The 23,396-nt window shown below is 30.8% G+C and overlaps 1 protein-coding gene across 1 annotated transcript; it reads right to left on the bottom strand.

Annotated features, from left to right (window-relative positions):
• Positions 1-7,554: 7,554 nt before the first annotated feature.
• LOC105794507 (probable lipid phosphate phosphatase beta) lies at positions 7,555-12,993 on the bottom strand. The gene is given in 4 exon segments (XM_052625406.1): positions 7,555-7,760; positions 9,603-9,677; positions 12,259-12,565; positions 12,567-12,993. Coding segments are annotated over 2 exon segments (606 nt in total). The 5' UTR covers positions 12,881-12,993; the 3' UTR covers positions 7,555-7,760; positions 9,603-9,677; positions 12,259-12,273.
• Between the last annotated feature and the right edge of the window lie 10,403 nt (positions 12,994-23,396).

Raw genomic sequence — 23,396 nt, 5'->3', positions numbered from 1 at the left:
TAGAAACCTGTTATGAAACAAAAAGATTTGTTTGATCGGAAACTCTGAGAAAAACTGTTTCCATTCAGACTCAGCATCCACTATTCTCAATTCTCAAATACCAAGTATGAGCTAAGAAGAAGAAGGCAAGTGCTTGAAAAAGATGGACTATAAGCAACAATTAGATTGAAACATTCGGCTTAGTCCAACTTGCGATAGAACCTTTAATATTTACCGTAAAGTTCACTGTTTCCAGCATTAACGTTGGTCCAATAACAACCTAATAAGTGATTCTATACAAGGCAATGACACAAAATTTTCTTGGAAAGGAATATGTACTAAGTTTATAAGGCCAATAAGTAGCTTTTACATGTCTATTTGCACAAAGAAACTGAAATTGAATAACCAAAAAATGTTTCAAGAAAAATATAAAAAACTGTTCTCAACCTAGGATGGATGATTTTCATTACCTGTTAGTCTAGTTAGACCTCAAAGAAAATGTTTATCAAATATTCATCAGAAAATAACCAGAGACAATTGTTATATATGTTAATAATATCTGGTAAAAACAAATCACCTTGGATCAATCAAAGGGGATTGAAATTATTGTAACAACAGGCACTAGTAAGGCTGGACTAGGAAAAGAGAACAGTAAATTTCATTTAACACTACCATCCAGATATATCCATCACTAAACACTCCAGAGATAAATCTTTTGATGGAAGATTTTTATATGGTTTTAAAAGCGGGGTACCGTTAATAGATAAAAGAAAAGAAAAGAACTTAAAACTGGCATCTTTCATCATTTAATGAAAGAAACAAGGAAATTCAAGTATCTGTTTGCATAATTGTCAACGATTTAAAATGAAGGAGAGAACTTCCATTTAATTACTGTAACGATGATCATTTACATTATGTAAAAAATACACCTACAGTAAGCTATAGCAATGAAGCAACTGAAATATCAAACAATACCTTCCTGGATGTATAGATCCTTTACAATTATGAAATGATCTTGGAAGTAAGAAAATATATACAAACTGACTAAACATCCTTACTATCAATGTAACACCCCCTAACCCCAAACCGTCACCGGAACAGGGTTATAGAGTATTACCAGACATATCGGATAACTTATAACTAATTCACAAATAAATAACAGACATAGCATACTTTAATCAAATATGTCATATTAGTTCCATTTCATACTTATAATCAATTTAAAACATCGTTCTAAAACCACAATCACAAAACTCTTATACTTAACCTATATATCACTTAGGTACATGCCACATTATCAAAACAAAAGTACATCACCAAAATTTCTCTGAGGTCGGGATTACTCTGGATGCTGGACCGAGCACTGGCTTCCTACTAACCTGCGCACGGAAACAACCGTACGCTGAGTATGGGAATACTCAGTGGTATTACCATAATTCAAATTAATAACATTAATGGATAAATTATATACATTTAATTTATGTCTACAATTATTCATTAATTATCCCATACTTTAAATCAACTTGATCATTAATAACAATAAGCAATATTTCAGTCTTATATTTAAGTGTATTCGAACTTATTTCACTATAAAAAATTTATTAGATTTTTCCACATCTCATTCTAATAACTCATTCCAGTTCATACAAATCCAATCAATTTATCAACTCATTCATTATCATTTCTATTTATATTCAATTTATACTTTTAATCTTTTAATAAACATTTAATATATTAAATCAACTTGTTTCAACAACAATAATAATAATAACAACTATTTTTCAGTTCGATTCGCTCATTTATAATCAATTTACACTTATAATCTTCTAACACTCAATTTATACATTAAATCCATAAATAAATTTCAATAACTTGTATTCAATTAAATTCACATATTATTTCACTATTTCAAATCATTTTATTTTCATTTTTTTATTTCTCATTTCTCAACAATGGCTATTTCAGTTTGCTTCTCTTTGCTTATATTTTTACATCATCTCGTACTACCAAAACTATTTCATGAACTATATCATTATCTATTTCTTGAACCCATGGTTCATACATTTCATTTCAATACCTCAATTTAATGTCTTATTTCAATTCATATTCAAGATCATGCAATAAAATTTATATTATCAAAATTATTCATTTACCCCTATTAACTTGACTCGGACTTTGACGGATACACGGATTCCAACCAATCACACCAATACGGCACATAGTGCCTAATACGGTACATAGTACCGATCAAGAACAAGAAGATAGCGAAGAATAAAGAATAATAAAGATTCAACACACAAAGTGTTGAATCATAAGATATAATAATAATATTCGACACACAAAGTATCGAATCGAGAATGATAAGATATGATGAGTCGGCACATAAGTGCTCGATCGAGAAGTCGGCAATAACCCGTACTCTTCCATATCCTATGGCATGCCAACTATATCCGACTAGCCCGACTAGTTAATAGGGTATTTAATTTACTTTCCAGTAAAATTTCCATATTAGTTCAGTATCAATTATAAATTCATTATTCCAATCAGTTTCACAAGATTGCAAGTAATTCATTGCTTCAAGATTTTCACAGTTCAATGCAAGACACATAACAATATTAAGTATTCCATAACTCGATTCAAGATCGCTTTCACATATCAATCTCTACATTCTCAATTTCAATTCTAATAAAATCCATATCAATCACCAATTTCAATATTCCAGTTCAATTCAATAATTCAATTCAAACCATTTCAATTTCTATTCAATAATCACATTTCTATTCAAATTTACTTTCCACTTTCTAATCTACCAATAGATATTCCGACATTCACATGTAATCATACTTGATTCATGTATTCACACTTTTCATATTTTAATTCACTTTTATTCAATTCATATTTTATATTTTATTTATTTATTTATTTAATGAAATTCAAATCACTAATTACTTTTCAATCAACATACAATTCAATATCGCATTAATTCTTTTAATTCAAATCATATCACTAGTAATTTCCATTCAATTCACATACAATTCAATATCAATATTCACCTTATTTTATTTACTAAACATATTATTCAAAATTCAACAATTGCTATTTATAATTTCAATACCAATACGTATTTTCATTTAATTCAATCATGATTCTTACCTCAATTTGCTTATCATGTATATTAATTTAAATTTTAACAATTAATAATTAAATTTGAATTATAGTAATACTAACCGAAATTTCTCTCGAGTCAATCCTTGTCCACTGCTCCTTTCATTTCTGGACAATGACTATTGCACGACATTAGCTACGTAATTAAACAATTAAAATTATTAATACACAATTCCATTAAAATATTTCCATTTATACCTAAACTTTACATAAACTCTAATTTAATCCCTTATCAATACTAATTTTATTTTTCCTAATTTAACTCCATATTCTCTCTTAATTCTCACTATATACTCATTTTAATTCTTCAGTTTCATCATAAATCCCTAATTTCGAAATTCTCTCAATTTAGTCCCTATTAATTCAAAACTTATGTTTTATTTTACAAATCAACCTTCTACTAACTTCTAACTTAAAATTCAATCATTTTAACCTCTAATTCATCAATTAATTCAACATGAACAACATCTAAAAATTTACTAACTTCCAAAATTTCAACTTAAATCAAGTAGTATTTTGTTCTAGGATACCAAAAATATCAAAACCATAAGAAAAAGGGACTAAATTGATTTACCAATTGAATTTAGAAGTTTTGAAACCCCTGAACCGTCGCTCTCTTTCTTTTTCTTCTTTCTCCCTTCTCTGTTTCGTTTTGCTCTCTGTTTCTTTCTTTCTCATTTCTATTCTTTCTTTTGATATATATATATATATATAATATAATATAATATATTAATAATAATATAATATAAAAACATAATCATTACTATAATATAATAATATTTTTAACACATAAAAATCTCATATTTTTATACTTATGCCGCCTCAACTTTGGAAAAAGGCATAATTGCCTATTTGGTCCTTTTAACTTTTCTTTAATCTATAATTAAACTTTTATCCCTATTGCAATTTAATCCTTTTCATAATTAACTATCAAAACGTTAAAATTTCTTAACGAAACTTTAATATTATCCTATTGACACTCTGTAAATATTTATAAAAATATTTACGGCTCAGTTTATGATATCGAGGTCTCGATACCTCGTTTTTGACCCAATTTACCTAATAATTTCTTTTAAATCACAAAATTCACTGATTCAAAAATATTTCTAACTTTTTCATCGAATTTAGTGATCTCAAATCATTGTTCTGACACTACTGAAAATTGGGCTGTTACAACTCTTCCCCCCTTAAAAAAATTTCGTCCTCGGAATTTCTCACCTGATACAGGCTATTAAGTCAAATCTTTCTTCCACCCTTTCAATCGAAGTCCATAAAAATTAATCATAACTCATATCACTTCCGAACTCATATTAAAACTCATTTTAGAAATTGATACTATGCCTGAACTTAATTGAGTAGCTCTGATGTTCTCTTGCCATCACTTTTTCACTAGTAGTATAACTACAAAGAAATTTCCAGTAATTGTCTGTCGAAACATAACTGAGAAACCCGAATTATCTTATTTAATACCTTTGAACGAAGACCTTGGAAACCCATTCATGAGAAGAAAAGCAGATAAGTTAAACCCATTGTGGAGACCCAAGATGTACCGATTCCATCACCGATTATAACTCAATTAACTTTTCAATGAATAACCCACTGATTAAAACAACTGAGTCGATTTTATCCATCAGATAATAACATTTCAGAATAATCCAATCTTCTTGTTGTCAAAACAATCCAGATATACCATATATCATAATCCTCTCGGAACACCAATCGAAAATTTCCACAAATAGCATTTAACTCAAACGAATTTTGACATTCCATTATTGACTTGTTGACATAATTTCAGAATTACCTGAGAAGTGAAAACCAAAATACAAGTTTGAGCTCAATCTTCCTCCATCTACACTTTTGCCGATGTCAACCCTTTCACGAAAACTAGAAAGGAATTATATATAATAAAAATATTTCAATCATTAACATCAAGCTTTAAACTATACCAAGCCACAACCATCGATAGATTAAAACCATAATGCCATAATAGAACCGACGTTCCAACCGTATAGATAGAACAATACTTCAACATCAATAATGCACTCCAAAATAGATGAAGAAAACCAAGTAGTCCCAATAACAACCAAAGGCAAGATAATACAACTTCTATAATCGAGATCCATATCACCGAAGTTCCCATGATCAAACCAAGATTTATAACAGTAATAAATATAGTTACCTCCGGCCAATGAATATCTTGTACGGATGAACCATGGTTAATAAATAAGATTAGACCATAAGAATAATAAGAAAATCGAGATAATAAAATCCAAGATGTGAAGCTATACTGAATTTTCGAGAAGAAAAACCACATTGAATGATAAAGAGATCGATGATATCCCAGAGAAAATCCAAAAGAATATCCCAGAGAAAATCCACAAGAATATCCCAAAGAAAATCCACAAGAAGAATATCGCTTGTACGCACTAGTAATAGTTGTGATAAAGACAATATAAATTCCATATATGTAATTCGGAGCTTCAACCAGTAGAAATAGAAAATAGTTTCATATGAGTCTTATCATCAAATCTTCTATCGAACATAATAGATTAGAAAACCAAAGAAAGATAGAGGAATCCCGATCATGAATTAACCAGACTAATAATAATTCCGTCTAACAATACGATTAAGCAACCTTGCTATATGATAAGAATCATATCTGAAAATAAATAATTGCATATACCTCTGAGGATAAAAGAGCATATAGAATACCCATATAGAATACCCAGAAGAGATCATTGTAAAATACTCGATTATAACAACGGCATTCAGATATGTTTGCAATTTTCAACACAATCCCACTGATTACTAAAGTCATCATTAATCTCGCATTATCCCAATCATTAAAGAAATCAATTCAGAAGAAATTTCGATTAACCTGCTCTTTAAATTTTATACCTGAATAAGTCGATTACTCGTGAATAGCTTTTTCATTAATAGCGACATTGCGAATCCCAAATAATCATTTAAAAATTTGATATCTTTTCTGGAACCCTCTTTACTTGCTATCCCATCCACAACTCTGACTGCATTATTATTCCTTCAATTATTGAACTCTTCAATTTCACACTTGTAAACTTAATGAATATAATTCTTGTAAATTCCATTGTTCAGGTGAGGGGGTGAAGGTCGTAAAGCCTCAAAATTTTAACTCTCATATATATACTTATATATATATATATATATATACACATAACATGACTTTTATCGTCAATATATTCATTACAAACATTCATTTCGTACCTTATAAATCTTTACTCATATAGGCAACTCCCCTTTCTCTATCAAATACTCAAATATCACTTTCATCACCGCTTGAACTAGATCGATTGGAGACATTTTTGTCTATTAGTAAAACATTTCTCATTTATCAAGGTTACTCCTTAAATGTATAAATGCATATTTTCATCCTTATCTATAAGGATTACTATTTTAAATTTCCATACAAAACTAAATAACATTTACTTATTCACAACTTTAAATTATTTTATTACAAATACATGCTTATTTATTCACAGCTTTGTAACTTATTTTCCTTTATAATCATTCATCATTGAATCAAAGATAATCTTTTATCTTGTAATAATTTTTTTTTCTTTAGCAGAGACCCAGTAGACGAAATAGAACACTTAGGATATACGGGACTGATACAGAGGTGCATTATTATGCACTATTAAACAGAGAGCACAAATGTGCTAAACGGAGAGCACTAACGTGCTAGTGATCAGAGAGCGTGCTAATATTCAGAGAGCACTGACGTGCTAAATATCAGAGAGCACCGATGTGCTAATAATTAGAGAGCATGCTAAACTCCCTTAATATCCTAATAGTTCTAACCTCGTCTACTTGGGCAAATTTCTTTCATTCATGCATGCATATCACTTTTACACTTTTCGCATAATACTTTTACATGCTTTACAATTTAATTCTTGTACCAATAATTCGTGCATTTATATCTTCTCTATCTTTAGCACATGTAATATATTTCAAAACTTACTATTCATCCATAATTCCTTAATAATCCTTATCATCTACTTCATATATTACTTTTATATATTTTATAATTTAGTTATCAATTCAACAGTTCGTATAGCACTATAATTTATTTTACAATGAAACATATAACATAATATTCATCATCATATTCATTCGACATTTTCAACTCTAAAACATAAGCAAATATATCAGCATCCAAATCCCGACTCAATTCGACTCAATTATGGCATGTACCTCTAGACTCAATTTCGAGCTCAATTTAGTCCGAGAATCGACTAAACCTGCAAAGCTCTGATACCACTAAATGTAACACCCCCTAACCCCAAATCGTCACCGGAACAGGGTTATAGAGTATTACCAGACATATCGGATAACTTATAACTAATTCACAAATAAATAACAGACATAGCATACTTTAATCAAATATGTCATATTAGTTCCATTTCATACTTATAATCAATTTAAAACATCGTTCTAAAACCACAATCACAAAACTCTTATACTTAACCTATATATCACTTAGGTACATGCCACATTATCAAAACAAAAGTACATCACCAAAATTTCTCTGAGGTCGGGATTACTCTGGATGCTGGACCGAGCACTGGCTTCCTACTAACCTGCGCACGGAAACAACCGTACGCTGAGTATGGGAATACTCAGTGGTATTACCATAATTCAAATTAATAACATTAATGGATAAATTATATACATTTAATTTATGTCTACAATTATTCATTAATTATCCCATACTTTAAATCAACTTGATCATTAATAACAATAAGCAATATTTCATCTTATATTTAAGTGTATTCGAACTTATTTCACTATAAAAAATTTATTAGATTTTTCCACATCTCATTCTAATAACTCATTCCAGTTCATACAAATCCAATCAATTTATCAACTCATTCATTATCATTTCTATTTATATTCAATTTATACTTTTAATCTTTTAATAAACATTTAATATATTAAATCAACTTGTTTCAACAACAATAATAATAATAACAACTATTTTTCGATTCGATTCGTTCATTTATAATCAATTTACACTTATAATCTTCTAACACTCAATTTATACATTAAATCCATAAATAAATTTCAATAACTTGTATTCAATTAAATTCACATATTATTTCACTATTTCAAATCATTTTATTTTCATTTTTTATTTCTCATTTCTCAACAATGGCTATTTCAGTTTGCTTCTCTTTGCTTATATTTTTACATCATCTCGTACTACCAAAACTATTTCATGAACTATATCATTATCTATTTCTTGAACCCATGGTTCATACATTTCATTTCAATACCTCAATTTAATGTCTTATTTCAATTCATATTCAAGATCATGCAATAAAATTTATATTATCAAAATTATTCATTTACCCTATTAACTTGACTCGAACTTTGACGGATACAGATTCCAACCAATCACACCAATACGGCACATAGTGCCTAATACTGATACATAGTACCGATCAAGATGTGAAGAAGCAGTAGAAAAGAATAAGAATAAAGAATAGTATTCAACACACAAAGTGTGAATCAGAATAAGAATAAGAATAATATTCGACACACAAAGTATCGAATCAAGAATAAGATGAGTCGGCACATAAGTGCTCGATCGAGTAGGCGCAATAACCTGTACTCTTCCATATCCTATGGCATGCCAACTATATCCGACTAGCCCGACTAGTTAATAGGGTATTTAATTTACTTTCCAAAGAAAATTTCCATATTAGTTCAAGATCAATTATAAATTCATTATTCCAATCGGTTTCACAATATTGCGTAATTCATTGCTTCAAGATTTTCACAGTTCAATGCAAGACACATAACAATATTAAGTATTCCATAATTGATTCAAGATCGGTTTCACATATCAATCTCCACATTCTCAATTTCAATTCTAATAAAATCCATATCAATCACCAATTTCAATATTCCAGTTCAATTCAATAATTCAATTCAAACCATTTCAATTTCTATTCAATAATCACATTTCAATTCAAATTTACTTTCCACTTTCTAATCTACCAATAGATATTCCGACATTCACATGTAATCATACTTGATTCATGTATTCACACTTTTCATATTTTAATTCACTTTTATTCAATTCATATTTTATATTTTATTTATTTATTTATTTAATGAAATTCAAATCACTAATTACTTTTCAATCAACATACAATTCAATATCGCATTAATTCTTTTAATTCAAATCATATCACTAGTAATTTCCATTCAATTCACATACAATTCAATATCAATATTCACCTTATTTTTATTTACTAAACATATTATTCAAAATTCAACAATTGCTATTTATAATTTCAATACCAATACGTATTTTCATTTAATTCAATCATGATTCTTACCTCAATTTGCTTATCATGTATATTAATTTAAATTTTAACAATTAATAATTAAATTTGAATTATAGTAATACTAACCGAAATTTCTCTCGAGTCAATCCTTGTCCACCTGCTCCTTTCATTTCTCGGACAATGACTATTGCACGACATTAGCTACGTAATTAAACAATTAAAAATTATTAATACACAATTCCATTAAAATATTTCCATTTATACCTAAACTTTACATAAACTCTAATTTAATCCCTTATCAATACTAATTTTATTTTTCCTAATTTAACTCCATATTCTCTCTTAATTCTCACTATATACTCATTTTAATTCTTCAGTTTCATCATAAATCCCTAATTTCGAAATTTTCTCAATTTAGTCCCTATTAATTCAAAACTTATGTTTTATTTTACAAATCAACCTTCTACTAACTTCTAACTTAAAATTCAATCATTTTAACCTCTAATTCATGAATTAATTCAACATGAACAACATCTAAAATTTACTAACTTCCAAAATTTCAACTTAAATCAAGTAGTATTTTGTTCTAGGATACCAAAAATATCAAAACCATAAGAAAAAGGGACTAAATTGATTTACCAATTGAATTTAGAAGTTTTGAAACCCCTGAACCGTCGCTCTCTTTCTTTTTCTTCTTTCTCCCTTCTCTGTTTCGTTTTGCTCTCTGTTTCTTTCTTTCTCATTTCTATTCTTTCTTTTGATATATATATATATATATATATAATATAATATAATATATTAATAATAATATAATATAAAACATAATCATTACTATAATATAATAATATTTTTTAACACATAAAATCTCATATTTTTATACTTATGCCGCCTCAACTTTGAAAAAAGGCATAATTGCCTATTTGGTCCTTTTAACTTTTCTTTAATCTATAATTAAACTTTTATCCCTATTGCAATTTAATCCTTTTTCATAATTAACTATCGAAACGTTAAAATTTCTTAACGAAACTTTAATATTATCCTATTGACACTCTGTAAATATTTATAAAAATATTTACGGCTCAGTTTATGATATCGAGGTCTCGATACCTCGTTTTTGACCCAATTTACCTAATAATTTCTTTTAAATCACAAAATTCACTGATTTAAAAATATTTCTAACTTTTTCATCGAATTTAGTGATCTCAAATCATTGTTCTGACACTACTGAAAATTGGGCTGTTACAATCAAACCCTTCATGTATGAAATAATAGTGATAGCATACACATTTGTAAATCGAATAGTCATTTCTAATGGTTGATACACGAGCTTCTCTATGAAAAAGTCACTGAGTTTATACGACTAATCAAACTCCATCTCCTCACCATCAATAAAGTGCTGGATCATGACTAGGTTGATTTACATGAGGAATTATGCTACTAACTTCATTCAATTGACTACAAACCATGTTGTGGTCATACAAAGAACTAGCTCCCTCATCCAACCAAAAACTAGAAGACCTTCAAAATGTGACATTACTAAGAATATAACCTGCTAAAACTCACTTAGAAAGCTGACTGGCAAATGAAACTACATGCAACCTTACGCTTCATGATAGTAAAAGAAACATTATAGCAAACATTTCTCAAGCTTATAAATTGTACACCATAACAAAATTTTGAAAAAGTGATAATTGATTAGCTTAAAATACATAGTTTGAATTTCAAATATCAACAACTTTTGCATCAATTATTACAAAGCAAAAGAATTCCCCCATGTAAACAGTAAGTACAAAATTTAGCAACAAAACTAAACCCTATAAACAGATAAAAGAAAATAACTTAAAATTGGCATTCATGACATTGTTAATGAAAGATACGAGGAAATCTAAGTAATCTTTTTCCATAGTTGTCAACAATTCAATAATGAAGAGGAAAACTTCCAATTAAATGCTGTAACAATGGTAATCTATTTTATTAAAAATGCACCTACAGCAAGCCATAGCAATGAAGCAACTGAAATATTGAACAATACCTTCCCACCTGTATATATCCTTTACGATTATGAAATGATCTTAGAGGGCAATCTAATCATGTTTAACTAAATTCTAAGTTACCAAGTGCATAAAATAATTACCATATAAAAATATATCTGCCTTGCTAACCAAAGTATTGCAGTAAGAAATACGTACAAATCGATTAAACATCCTTACAATCAAACCCTTCACGTGTGAAATGATAGTGGTAGAATACACATTTGTAACTTGAATCACGATTCAATGGTTTATAGGAAAGCATATCTATCAATTCAAAAGGGGGCCACTGATTTTTATAGAATCAATCAAACTCCATTTGGATCATGACTAGGTTGATTTACATGAGGAATTATGCTACTAGCTTCATTCAATTAATAACAAAACATATTGTCTTCATAAAAAGAATGATCTCCCTCAGCCAATCAATGACTAAAATACCATCAAAACGTGACTATGGTAAGCAAAAATGCCAAAATGATCAGGGAAAACTCATTTAGAATATCGTCTGGCAAATGAAACTATATGTAACCTTACGCTTCATGAAAGCGAAAGAAACATTGTAGCAAATAGCTCTCAAGCTTATAAATTGTACAATTTTGAAAGCAATCCAAAGAGTGATAAATAATTAGCTTAAAATACATAGTATGAATTTCAATTATCAACAACTTTGAAATCAATTTTTACAAAGCAAAACAATTCCCCCCATGTAAAAAGAACAAACATTAGTAACAAAAAATCAAACCCCATACCTTTGAGAATGCTCTCTAAAATCTCAAAAATCGGCACGCAGCAATCCCTTCAAGCACCCTAACAAACGCCCCAGCCAAAATGTCGGAAAGGAAATGCCTTTCAAGTAAAACCCTTGAAATAACAGTTAGTATAGCCCAAACCCCTACGCTAAATAGAAACAAACCGGGTTCAAATTTAACCCACCGTAGAATAAAATCTGAAATGAGTCCCTCGTGGTTTTGATAAATAAGGTGGAAGAGAGTAGCTGAAAACATAACCCTTGAAGCGTGGCCACTGGGGAAAGAGAAGTTATCAGCGTGAACAGCGGGACATGTTTGGCTTGTAATGATGTCGGGTACGGCGGAAGGTTAGTTTGATGAGGCCGATCAAAGAGAGGTCGATGAGGTGACCAAGGATGAAAGGGATGGATAGAGAGGAAAAGGAAGGGGAAGTGAGGAACAAAGAGAGGGAAACAGGGAAGAAAAACTGGAAATCGGAGGAGTATTCGAGGAGGAGGAGAAGGAAAATTGGGAGGATAGGCTTAAAGAGTGTGTGGAGGAAGAGTGAAACCGAGGCATCTATGGTTATTAGGGGCTTCAGGAAAGATGGGGATGATGTAGTGGATGTTTCCGTTGACCCCATTGGCGGCGTGGGTAGGTAGCTGAGTGAGTGGAGTGTCAACTCTCACAAAATACAGTTACAGTTAAAACGTGAATTGTTTCATACGATTACCTATTTGGGTCTGATTTGATGATAAGGTTACCGTTTATAATATGAGACTTTTCGGGATAATTATCAGTGTCTTGTTATGGACTTTGTTGGACAATTTAATGGATCTAGTAAGATATATTGGACCACTATCTTTATTATCCAAAATATGAGGCCATACCCATCCATCCAATTACTATTTTGTAGCTTAAAACTTTTCTATTCACCAAATTGAATTAAGCAGTTTAATATTAAGCAGCTTAAAACTTTAATTTCATGCACTAAAGAATTTGTTGGGCATTTAATCTAATCAAATTTAAACATGCCAGCCAAATATAATAATAGCTACAACTTGTTAGAACAACACCATGAGATAAAGTATGTACTTTTTGACATACCATCAGCCTTAAAGTAAGGAAGGTTTAAATGATTAGATCAAATCAAAGAGGTTTTAGTACACATAACCAAATTGTATGGCCAAATATGAACGAGGAGATTCCAGGGGTCACGTCCGATTAGCTAGATACGAATGTCTCCATAACATGAACAATAAAGATGGCATGGGACCAACTATTAACCTTTAGGGTTTAAGGGTCATGTGAATTTCACTGCACCTCTCATAGAATTTAAAGAAAATTTAGATTTCCTCCAAATATAAACGCACACAAATTTCTCTTTGGATCTACCTAGATTCAATGTTATTCTAATAATACTCTCATTTCCAACCATAGAAGAAAGGGTCCAATTAGACTTTTTATAGAGAATAATTTTTTTTGTAGAGAGGGATAAGTAGATATTTATTTGTTCAGGTGATTTTGATCGCTCAAGGAGATGTTTGTATTGTCCGTTGAGATCTAACAAATATTTGTGTAAGTTAATGTTAACAGTAGAGTAAAAAGGTAGTTATGGTATGAGTTCACGCTTGTAACACCCATAACCCGTATCCGTTGCCGGAATAGGGTTACAACGCATTACCATATAAAACACGGCTCAAAATAGTCATATTACACATGCTTTAAAAACCCACCATTCGAAACATATATACTTCTTACTCCTATAATTCAAAAATCAAATTATAAGATGACTCATCACATTACAAATTCCATGCGCATACATTAAGACATCCAAGCATTTTTTTTTTACTTCTTAAGCTAAATATCAAACATATTAATTCATACTTCTATTCATGTGCACAAAACCAAACAATCTATATCGCTCGACTTATTGTCCATTAGAAAATGCAGCATAATTAATTCACCAACTAGTCAAGTTTAGCATATAAACATCTTATCTTCTATTTAACTAGCAAACTAACCATACAATTTACACCCAATTCGCATGTTAATTATTAAGCCTAAAATACATATAAAACCAATTCATACTTTACTCACTTGACTAACATTAGCCATTTTCCAAGTGCTTTGGCCGATTCAAAATGTGCCAATTCCATACAGTATAAATCATGTCAAAATTTCATATACACACCCAAATCAATTTATTATATATATATATATATATATATATATATATATATATTCAAAGTGTCATTCAATTCAAAGATATAATATCATTATATATCCGAATATATATTTTACACACATATACATATAATTTTGAATCAAAATATAACATCATATGCATATACATAACACATGGTCGAATATGCTTAACCAATGTACATATGTTCACATTAGTAACTTATATAATTTGTATCACAAACCAACTGGCCAACTTACCTTATTTTTAAATAGGTAGTCAAGTAACTCATACTTGATCGTTTTAGCTCGTTTTACACCTTCGATCACAACTTATCATTGCCCGTTGAACCATTCGGAATTTAATAGGATACTCGGATAATCACATATATCGAACAATGCCAACGTCCCAGACGTGGTCTTACATGCTATCTCATATCGATGCCTTTGTCCTTTATGTGGTCTTACACGAATCAAATACGATGCCAATGTCCTAGACATGGTCTTACACGTAATCACATATATCGATGCCATCGTCCCAGACGTGGTCTTACACGAAAACACATATCGAAAATAGTATGTCATGACATATGTATCCTAGCAATTCCTAAGGTTCGTACGGGGCTTTCGGACGTCGTAACTCAGTCGAAACGAATTCATAAACACAGCTTCCAAGCTTATTTTCATTTGGTTAACACATGTATAATTTCACATATTTCCTTTCAGCATATAAAATTCATATTTAATTAAAATAAACAATATATATTTGCTTATAGACTTACCTCGAATATCGACAGGTATATAAAACGACTATTCAACAACTATTTTTTTTCCCCCGATCCAAGCCTGATTTCTTTTGTTCTTGATCTATAAAATTTCAAATTAAGCTCATTTAAACACAATTTCATTCAATTTAATCCAAAAACACATAAATGAGAAAATTACTATTTTACCCCTGACATTTTATACTTTTTACAATTTAGTCCAATTTGCATAAAACACAAAACATACAAAATTTACACATAACAAGCTTTGGCGAATATTCATTATGATCATACAAGCCCACAAAATTCATTTATTTCATATTTTAGTCCCTCAATTTATTATTTTGTAATTTTGCCCTAATTACTCAAATTCATCAAAATTTCCAATACAAAACATACTAACCCAAAACATATCTTCAATAATTCATCATCAAACATCACAAAACACAATTATTCATCAATGGCATAACTCAAAATATTCATCAAAATCAGAAATTGAAGCATGGGTCAAGTAGTATTCAAGCAACGATCTCAAAACGTAAAATTATCAAAATTGAAACAAAACTAACCTTGAATTAGCTCCAACAATGGCCGAATGTATGAACCTCTTCTTCTTATTTTTTCTTAGCATTTTCGGCTAGTTAGTGGACAAAATGAATGACCACTTTCATTTTATTATATTATAACATATAATATATTAAATCATTTACTTAATTAACCTTTAATAATAAATATAAAACCTTTATATAAATAAGTCAAAACCGTCCACTAACTTAAATTATGGCCAATTTTCAACTTAAACACTCCATGTTAAAAAGACAAATGCAATTCGGCCCTTGCACATTAAACCACCAAATTTTCATTTTACGCGATTAAGCCCTTTTATTAAATCGGACATTTAAACGATAAAATTTTTAAACGAAATTTTAGCACATACTAATTCACACATTATAAACACCAAAAATAATTTTAAAATATTATTTTTATTTTTTTTGACTCGGATTCGTGGTTCCGAAACCACCATTCTGATTAGGATCAAAATCGGGCTGTTACAACGCTAGAGGTATAATGCACCTATATGTCTAAAGTATTGTTTAAGTTATGATAAAAGGAAATCTAGTTAGGAGTCAACTAGATTCTGTAAGCCATTATGAAAAACAAGCTTTGAATTCAGGTGACAAGGTAATAGGGTTTTACCATGAATGAACATAGATGAATTATGAAGTTTTATGGTAGAAAATGAAAGGTTGTTGATAAATAAACAACTTTTGTAATGTGGATTTTTATGAAATTAAAAATTTAGGGACTAAACTGAAAAGATGTGAAATCTATGGAAAAATTATGAATTTTATGAAATGAATGGGCTATAAATGTTATATGTAAAATTTAGCTACGCTTGGAATAAGGATTAAATTGCATGAATTTTATTTTCCGAGCTTAGGGACGAAGTCGTCATTAATTAAAAGTAAATGGGCAAAACTGTAATTTTGCCTAAGATATGAATTCGACTGAATTGAGTATAAATTTTATTAAATTTATGTTAAATTTACTCATATAGATCCGGATAGACCAAATTCGAAGTTAGAACGAGGAAAAAAGAAAGTGTCAAATTAGTATATTTTACGTACACGAACATTTGTTAAGGTAAGTTCGTGTAACTAAATTGTGTATATTTATATGTTTGAATTGAATGTGTATTTTTTAATTGTATAAATGTTATGAATACATGAAATTGATCACATATCCGATAGTGCTTGATAAATGTTAAATCCCGTTTGAATAAATAAAAATTCGATGGATACAGGATTCCCGATTGGTTGTAGTCCTGCATATGTTACAGACACACCACAGCTCTTCTGACCATTCCATTGTTAGCCCTCTTGAGGTTCCCGTTATATGGTTCCTGCGAGTATCTCGATCGGTAGTGATCCTGCATGTGTTGCGGACATACCGCAACTCTTTGTGAGCGTCCTGTTATATGATCGGTAGTGGTCTTGCATGTGTTGAAGACATACTGCAGCTCTTTGTGAGCGTCCTGTTATATGGCTCTCCGGCATTTCCTGATATGGCTCGCTTGAACTTGCCGATATATGGCTATCCGGAGCTTCTGATTAATGGGTCTTCGGAACTTCCCGTTAAAGGCTCTTTGTGAGCTTCCTGATTTAGGCTCTTATGAGCTTCCTGTTATACAACCCGGATATGCTTCCTGTTACATGACTCACATGAGCTTCCCGTTATATGGCTCGAAAGAGTGCTTTCTGATTATGTGCTCTAATGAGCACTCCTGAATATGAATTGACAGGTTATAATTGTACACCTCGAGTGTACTACATGTGTATCCATCGGTATTTCAAATAAATTCAAAAAGAAAAATCCTAACATGTGAAAATATGAGCCCGAATTGAATTATTACACGTATCTGCCTGAAATACATGAAAATGATGGTACATGATATATGGAAGTATGAGATGATGATATATGAACATGGAATTTGTTTGATGAATATGTTCATCTATGATTATAGATTTGTACACCTTGAGTGTACTTCCCCTGTTTCCATCGATATTTCAATTGATTTAATGGGCAAAATCTTGATATGAAATAATCTAAACTTGAGACGAATTATTATGAAAATGTATTTGAAATACATGTAAACGTGTATGACAACTCAAGTGTAGTTGCAGTTGCTGCGAATCCTGTAAACTTCTGGAGCTTGATTTGTTCTTTGGTCATGAAATAGTTGCTGATGGGTCTTTAGTTGTGGGTGAAGTACCTACGTGTGATCAAGTTGCTGACATTCTTATTAAGCCTTTATATGTTTTGTCCTTCGCTCGGTTCAGAAGTCTTCTTTAGGTGCTACCCATTAGGAAGATGAGTGAATGTTAAAATACAAATTACAGCTGTTAGTGTTGATAGGCAATAATTAGTTTGTTATTCTCATCATTCTGTTAGTCCATTAGCAGCAGTTATAAAATAGCTAACTCACTTATGTACTCTATAAATGTGTAATGGTAGAGGAAGGGAAGGTACTTGTTTTCTTGATCAATATAGCATTATTTTGTTTCGTTAAGAAGTTCTTAACAAATGGCAATTTGCTATTTATACCGAAATGAGTTGAAGGATAGTGTGATGATGCTCTGACCAACTTCCAACCACTTCGAGCTTCCGAATTACTATAAAACAAGAAAATGTGACATCAATAAAATTGACAAAAAAAAAATTTAAAAATGCTTACAATAGGATTTGATTTTCAAATCTGAAAAGTAGAGGGACTAAATTCTTGAAAATAAAAGTACAGGAACTAAATAACACAAATGACTTTTTTTTTGATCTATAGTCATTTTTTGTTGATCAAGCTGTTTTTTATGAAACAAACACAAAAAAATGCAAAAAAAAAAATTCAAATCTAATTTCAATGAAACAAACGAAGCTTAAATAACACTATAATCTTATTCCATTTTATTTGACCGAGTAAATTAGGTTTGATTAGGATAATTAAAGTAGAAAAGGAAAAGGTAGAAATTTAATCTTGATTATCTCATTATATTCCAAAACCTATATCATTATGGAATTAAAAATAGCTAGATCCCTAATAACTAACTTAACTATATGTCAAGCTACAATGTTGGTCTTGACCAAGTATCTGAGTTAGTGTGTCATCTCATAATCAAATCAAACAATGTACCAAAGGATACGATAAACATGTCGATTTAATTGCCACATCAGATATGACTTCGTGTTGGTTTCAAAAATATTAATGCGTGGTGGACGATGAAATCTTTGGTTACCCTAATTAAGTCCTAACATTGTTCTTTTTATTTTTTGGTCAGGGTCCCAATATTATCTTAATAATGATAGTTTTTTCTTGTAATTTATAGTCTCCAATTAATTTTTTATAGGTCAAATTCTATGGTTAGTCAGCATAAATTATGAATTTAATTTATATATATATTAATTTGATTAATTTTAATTATTTTATTTTTGAATTTTAAAATTTCAATTCGATTCAAACAATAACAATTAAATTTGTTTGATTAAATTTTACTATATTAGTCGCATACTATTTGTAAAGCTATAAATTTAGACTTTGCTTTCTAATTATATTATACTTTTCAAATTTTCAATATTGATACAAACGATAGTTGTTAAACCTATTAATTAGATTTTTCTAATAATATATTAATCATATGAAATTTTAAAATTAATAACATAACTTCATAAATTTAATAACGCGACTAAAGTGAAAAATTATAGAGCCTAAAAAAGAACATATTAAAACATAAAGAGTAACCAAAACTGCTAATTGATAATCAGTTTGTTTGACCTATAAGAGATTGTGCCGTCCATCCACGAATTAGGATATAAATTATCATTCAAAACTACTAGAACTCTGTTTTTTATTTTTATTTTTAGGGTAAAACCATTTATTTTTCTTCTATGGTGCAGCACCCAATCATAATGTTACAACTGGATGAATTGATTCTCTCTCATCTATTCCATTTTTGAAGGTAATAAAGAGCCTATGACACAGCCACTTGTTCATATCTTGTCTACTATAGTATATGCATTGGCTCTTGGAGAACTCCAAGGAATACATGAAATGTATTCTTTATTCTAGTCTACACATATTATACCATAATTGTTATCCATTTGTGACCTTTTCTTTCCTTTCTTGGGTTGACAATGTGAGGCTATTCATTTGCTTATTAACGAATGAAATTAATTTTATGGTATCAACTATAAAGCTCATTTGTGGTTATCGGTAGATATATATGCCTTTCATTTATGAAATATATGATTGCATTAATCACCTTAATGGTTCATGATCGGGTTTTTTACTAAAATATTATAAAAAAATAAAAAATTACCAAAATATTATACATTTTTTATTATTTATCAAAATAATACAAAAAATAGAAAAAAAAAGGCTATGACTGATGTGACGGGACACTGGAGGAGGAGCTGTCAGAGGCGGCACCGGTTGTGCCTCTGGCAGAGGCGGCACTGGCTCTATAATGGTCCCCATTCGGCTAGTGGTGGTGGGGGGAAGAGAAGGAGAGGGAAAGAAGAAGAAAGAAAGAAAAGGAAAGGAGAGGGAAGAAAGAAAAAGAAGGAAAGAAAAGGAAATGGGAAGAAAAAAGAAAGAAAAAGAAGGAAAGAAAAGGAAAGAAAAGGAAAGGAGAAGAAAAAAAAGAAAGAAGAAGAAGAGGCAAGGAAAAGAAAGAAGGAAAAGTAATTTTTGTTTTATTAATTTAAATTTTTGTAATATTTGTGTAAAAATTTATGTTATGTACATTGTATATATTTTATTATTTTATTTAGCATATATATATTATGAAATTTATTTGGCATGAAAAATTCATATTATGTACATTGTATGTTGATTAGGAATTTTTTATGAAATTTATTTAGGATGTTGTATTTAGTTTTTTAGAAAAATAGCATTAAAAATAAAATGATAAAAAATATGTTTAAGAAAACATAAAATAAGAAAAGAAAAAACGGAAATTGTATATTCACCAAAAGTAATAAAATCCAAAAAATGTATATTTAAAAACACACTAAATTAATAAATTTCAAATATAATGTAGTAAAATAATGTAAAATAATAAAATTAAAAATTATGGTATTTTTAAAGTAATAAAATGTGGAGAAAAAATACGAACAAATGGTGAAATAAGAGTGTTTTACTAAATTTTTAAAATTCAGAAATAATTAATACAAATATTTCAAACAAAATGTACTGAAATAATATAAAATAATAAAATACAAAATAATATATTTTATTGAAAGTAATAAAATTTGGGAAAATAATACGAGCAAAGGGAGAATAATGATTTTTTTACACTAAATTAATTTAAAAACATACTAAATTAATAAATTTCAAACATCATGCCTTTGAAATAATGTAAAATTATAAAATTAAAATTATGATATTTTTAAAGTAATAAAATGCGGAGAAAAATACGAACAAAGGGTCAAGTAAGAGTCTTTTACTAAATTTTTAAAATTCAGAAATAATGATTACAAATATTTCAAACAAAATGTCTTGAAATAATATAAAATAATAAAATACTGAAAATAATATAATTTCATTAAAAGTAATAAAATTCGAGAAAATAATACGAGCAAAGGGCGTGAATAAGAGTTTTTTTACACTACATTAATTTAAAAACACACTAAATTAATAAATTTCAAACATAATGTATTGATTCAAAAGGGTAGACACATATCTGATGCGACTAATAACGCAGTATGATTTATTATTTGTTAATCACGAGTTCTATTTAAAAAGGATACACGTAATATATAGAAATAAATCATGTTATTGTAATATTTTTTTCTGTAATTTAACAATATCAGGACTCGTACCGAGTAATAAGGGGCTGTGTGAATGGTTTAAAGAAAGCTCCGGATGCACGATTGATGCTGTACTTGGAGCAAGCTGGATTTGGGTCAGCAGCATCGATCCTGACCTTCGACTTGCGCTATGATTTATTATCTGCGCTAGTGGAGTGGTGGCGTCCGAAGACCCACACTGTTCATTTTTCGCGTGGGGAGTGCACGGTGACCTTGGAGGATATTGCGATGCAGCTTGGCTCCCAATCCACGGGACTCCTGTAACGGGAGTATCTTCATTTACCGATCCGGCTGCACTTTGTTATCAGCTGCTTGGAGACTCGCCAGAGGACGAAGAGTCAAATTTTACGAGCTTAAAATTTACATGGCTGAAAGCCAAATTTGGGCGATTATCGTGAATGCCATCAAGGCGGTGATGAAGGCCGCTTCGAGTGTACATCATGCATATCCTAGGGGGAGTACTGATGCCCGATGGAAACAACAACAAGATGCATATGATGTACTTTCCCTTATTAGCTGATTTGTCCAATGTCCGCTCGTATAGCTGGGGCTCTGCCGTTCTAGCAGTGTTATACCAGGAGCTTTGTCGGGCGACAAACCCGGATGTTGTAGACATGGGCGGATACCTCACATTGCTGCAATCCTGGGCGCTCTATTGAATGCCATTTTTGGCATCGATTAGTCACCAACCGTATGTTTATCCACTAGTAAACATGTGATAAAATATAACTTGTCATTATTTGTAGTCATAGTATATTGACTAATGTTACCAACCCTAAACCCTATATTTGTTTTTTATAGGTAGAGTCTTTATCTGGGTATCGGGAGATCGCACACTGTCCCGATATACCGACTCATGATCGAATAGCATACCGGGAAAGGGGTAAGCTGCTATTCTAATATTCATGACATCTTACTTTCTATATATTACTCACACGTTATGGCTAATTATAACCATGTCATTAATCATGCAGTTTATATGGATGCCATACTGTAGGACCGAAATTACAGATGTGGTACCCTCGTCTGCATACGTTCATTCTGAAATATGGTGCAATAACGCACCAATTATAAATTTCAATGTAGTCGAGTGGTATCACGGGGATCGGGTGCTACGACAGTTTGGCTGCATCCAACATATCCCGGATCCGCCATGCAAGGTGGGGGCGGTTCACAGCATGAATAAGAGAGGAAAACCGCAGTTGGATGGTGCATTAAGCACCAAAAATTTGTTGCGCTGTGGAACGATCAGATGCTTTGAAGACCTCAGATGGTTATGGCTTCCGATTCGAAACCATCATTAGATTACATACAATGGCACTATAGTTGCGGGAAGCTATATATCCTTAGAGGCCAGTCGACTGTAGTCCCCCGTACATGCAGCGACTTGGGGGATCGTACCCAATGACCCCGATGGAGGCGGAGCCTGTGGCATATTATGCTCCGGAACCAGAGCCCGAGTAGGAGCCCTAACCAGATCCCAAACAATCACATTCACATGTGGATTCAGATAGCTATCATCCGGATTTGGCGGGCAGTGACTATATTCCAAGCTTCTTAGGGGGCAAATACGGATATGAGTTTGAACTCTTTGGATCCTACCCGCCGCAGTACGGCATGCCCGGCCCGTCCGGCCCATATCCGCAGCATCATGGGACTCCTTCCGGTTCAAGTTCGTCGATGCCGAACGAGCCACATGATTTTTCCTCTATGTTTGCCTCACCCCCACCTGTGCCAAATGATGATGTTGGTCGTCGCGAACACCCAGAACGTGACCGTCGACCTCCGAATAAGTATAACCCTAGGACCACACCATCGAACCATCAATTTTAGGGGTTTATTGCACTTTTT

This window comes from Gossypium raimondii, chromosome 12, assembly GCF_025698545.1.
Source record: "Gossypium raimondii isolate GPD5lz chromosome 12, ASM2569854v1, whole genome shotgun sequence".
NCBI classification, from domain to species: domain Eukaryota; kingdom Viridiplantae; phylum Streptophyta; class Magnoliopsida; order Malvales; family Malvaceae; genus Gossypium; species Gossypium raimondii.
Note: the sequence above shows the minus strand (reverse complement) of the source record. Positions and strands in the feature narration are given on the sequence as shown.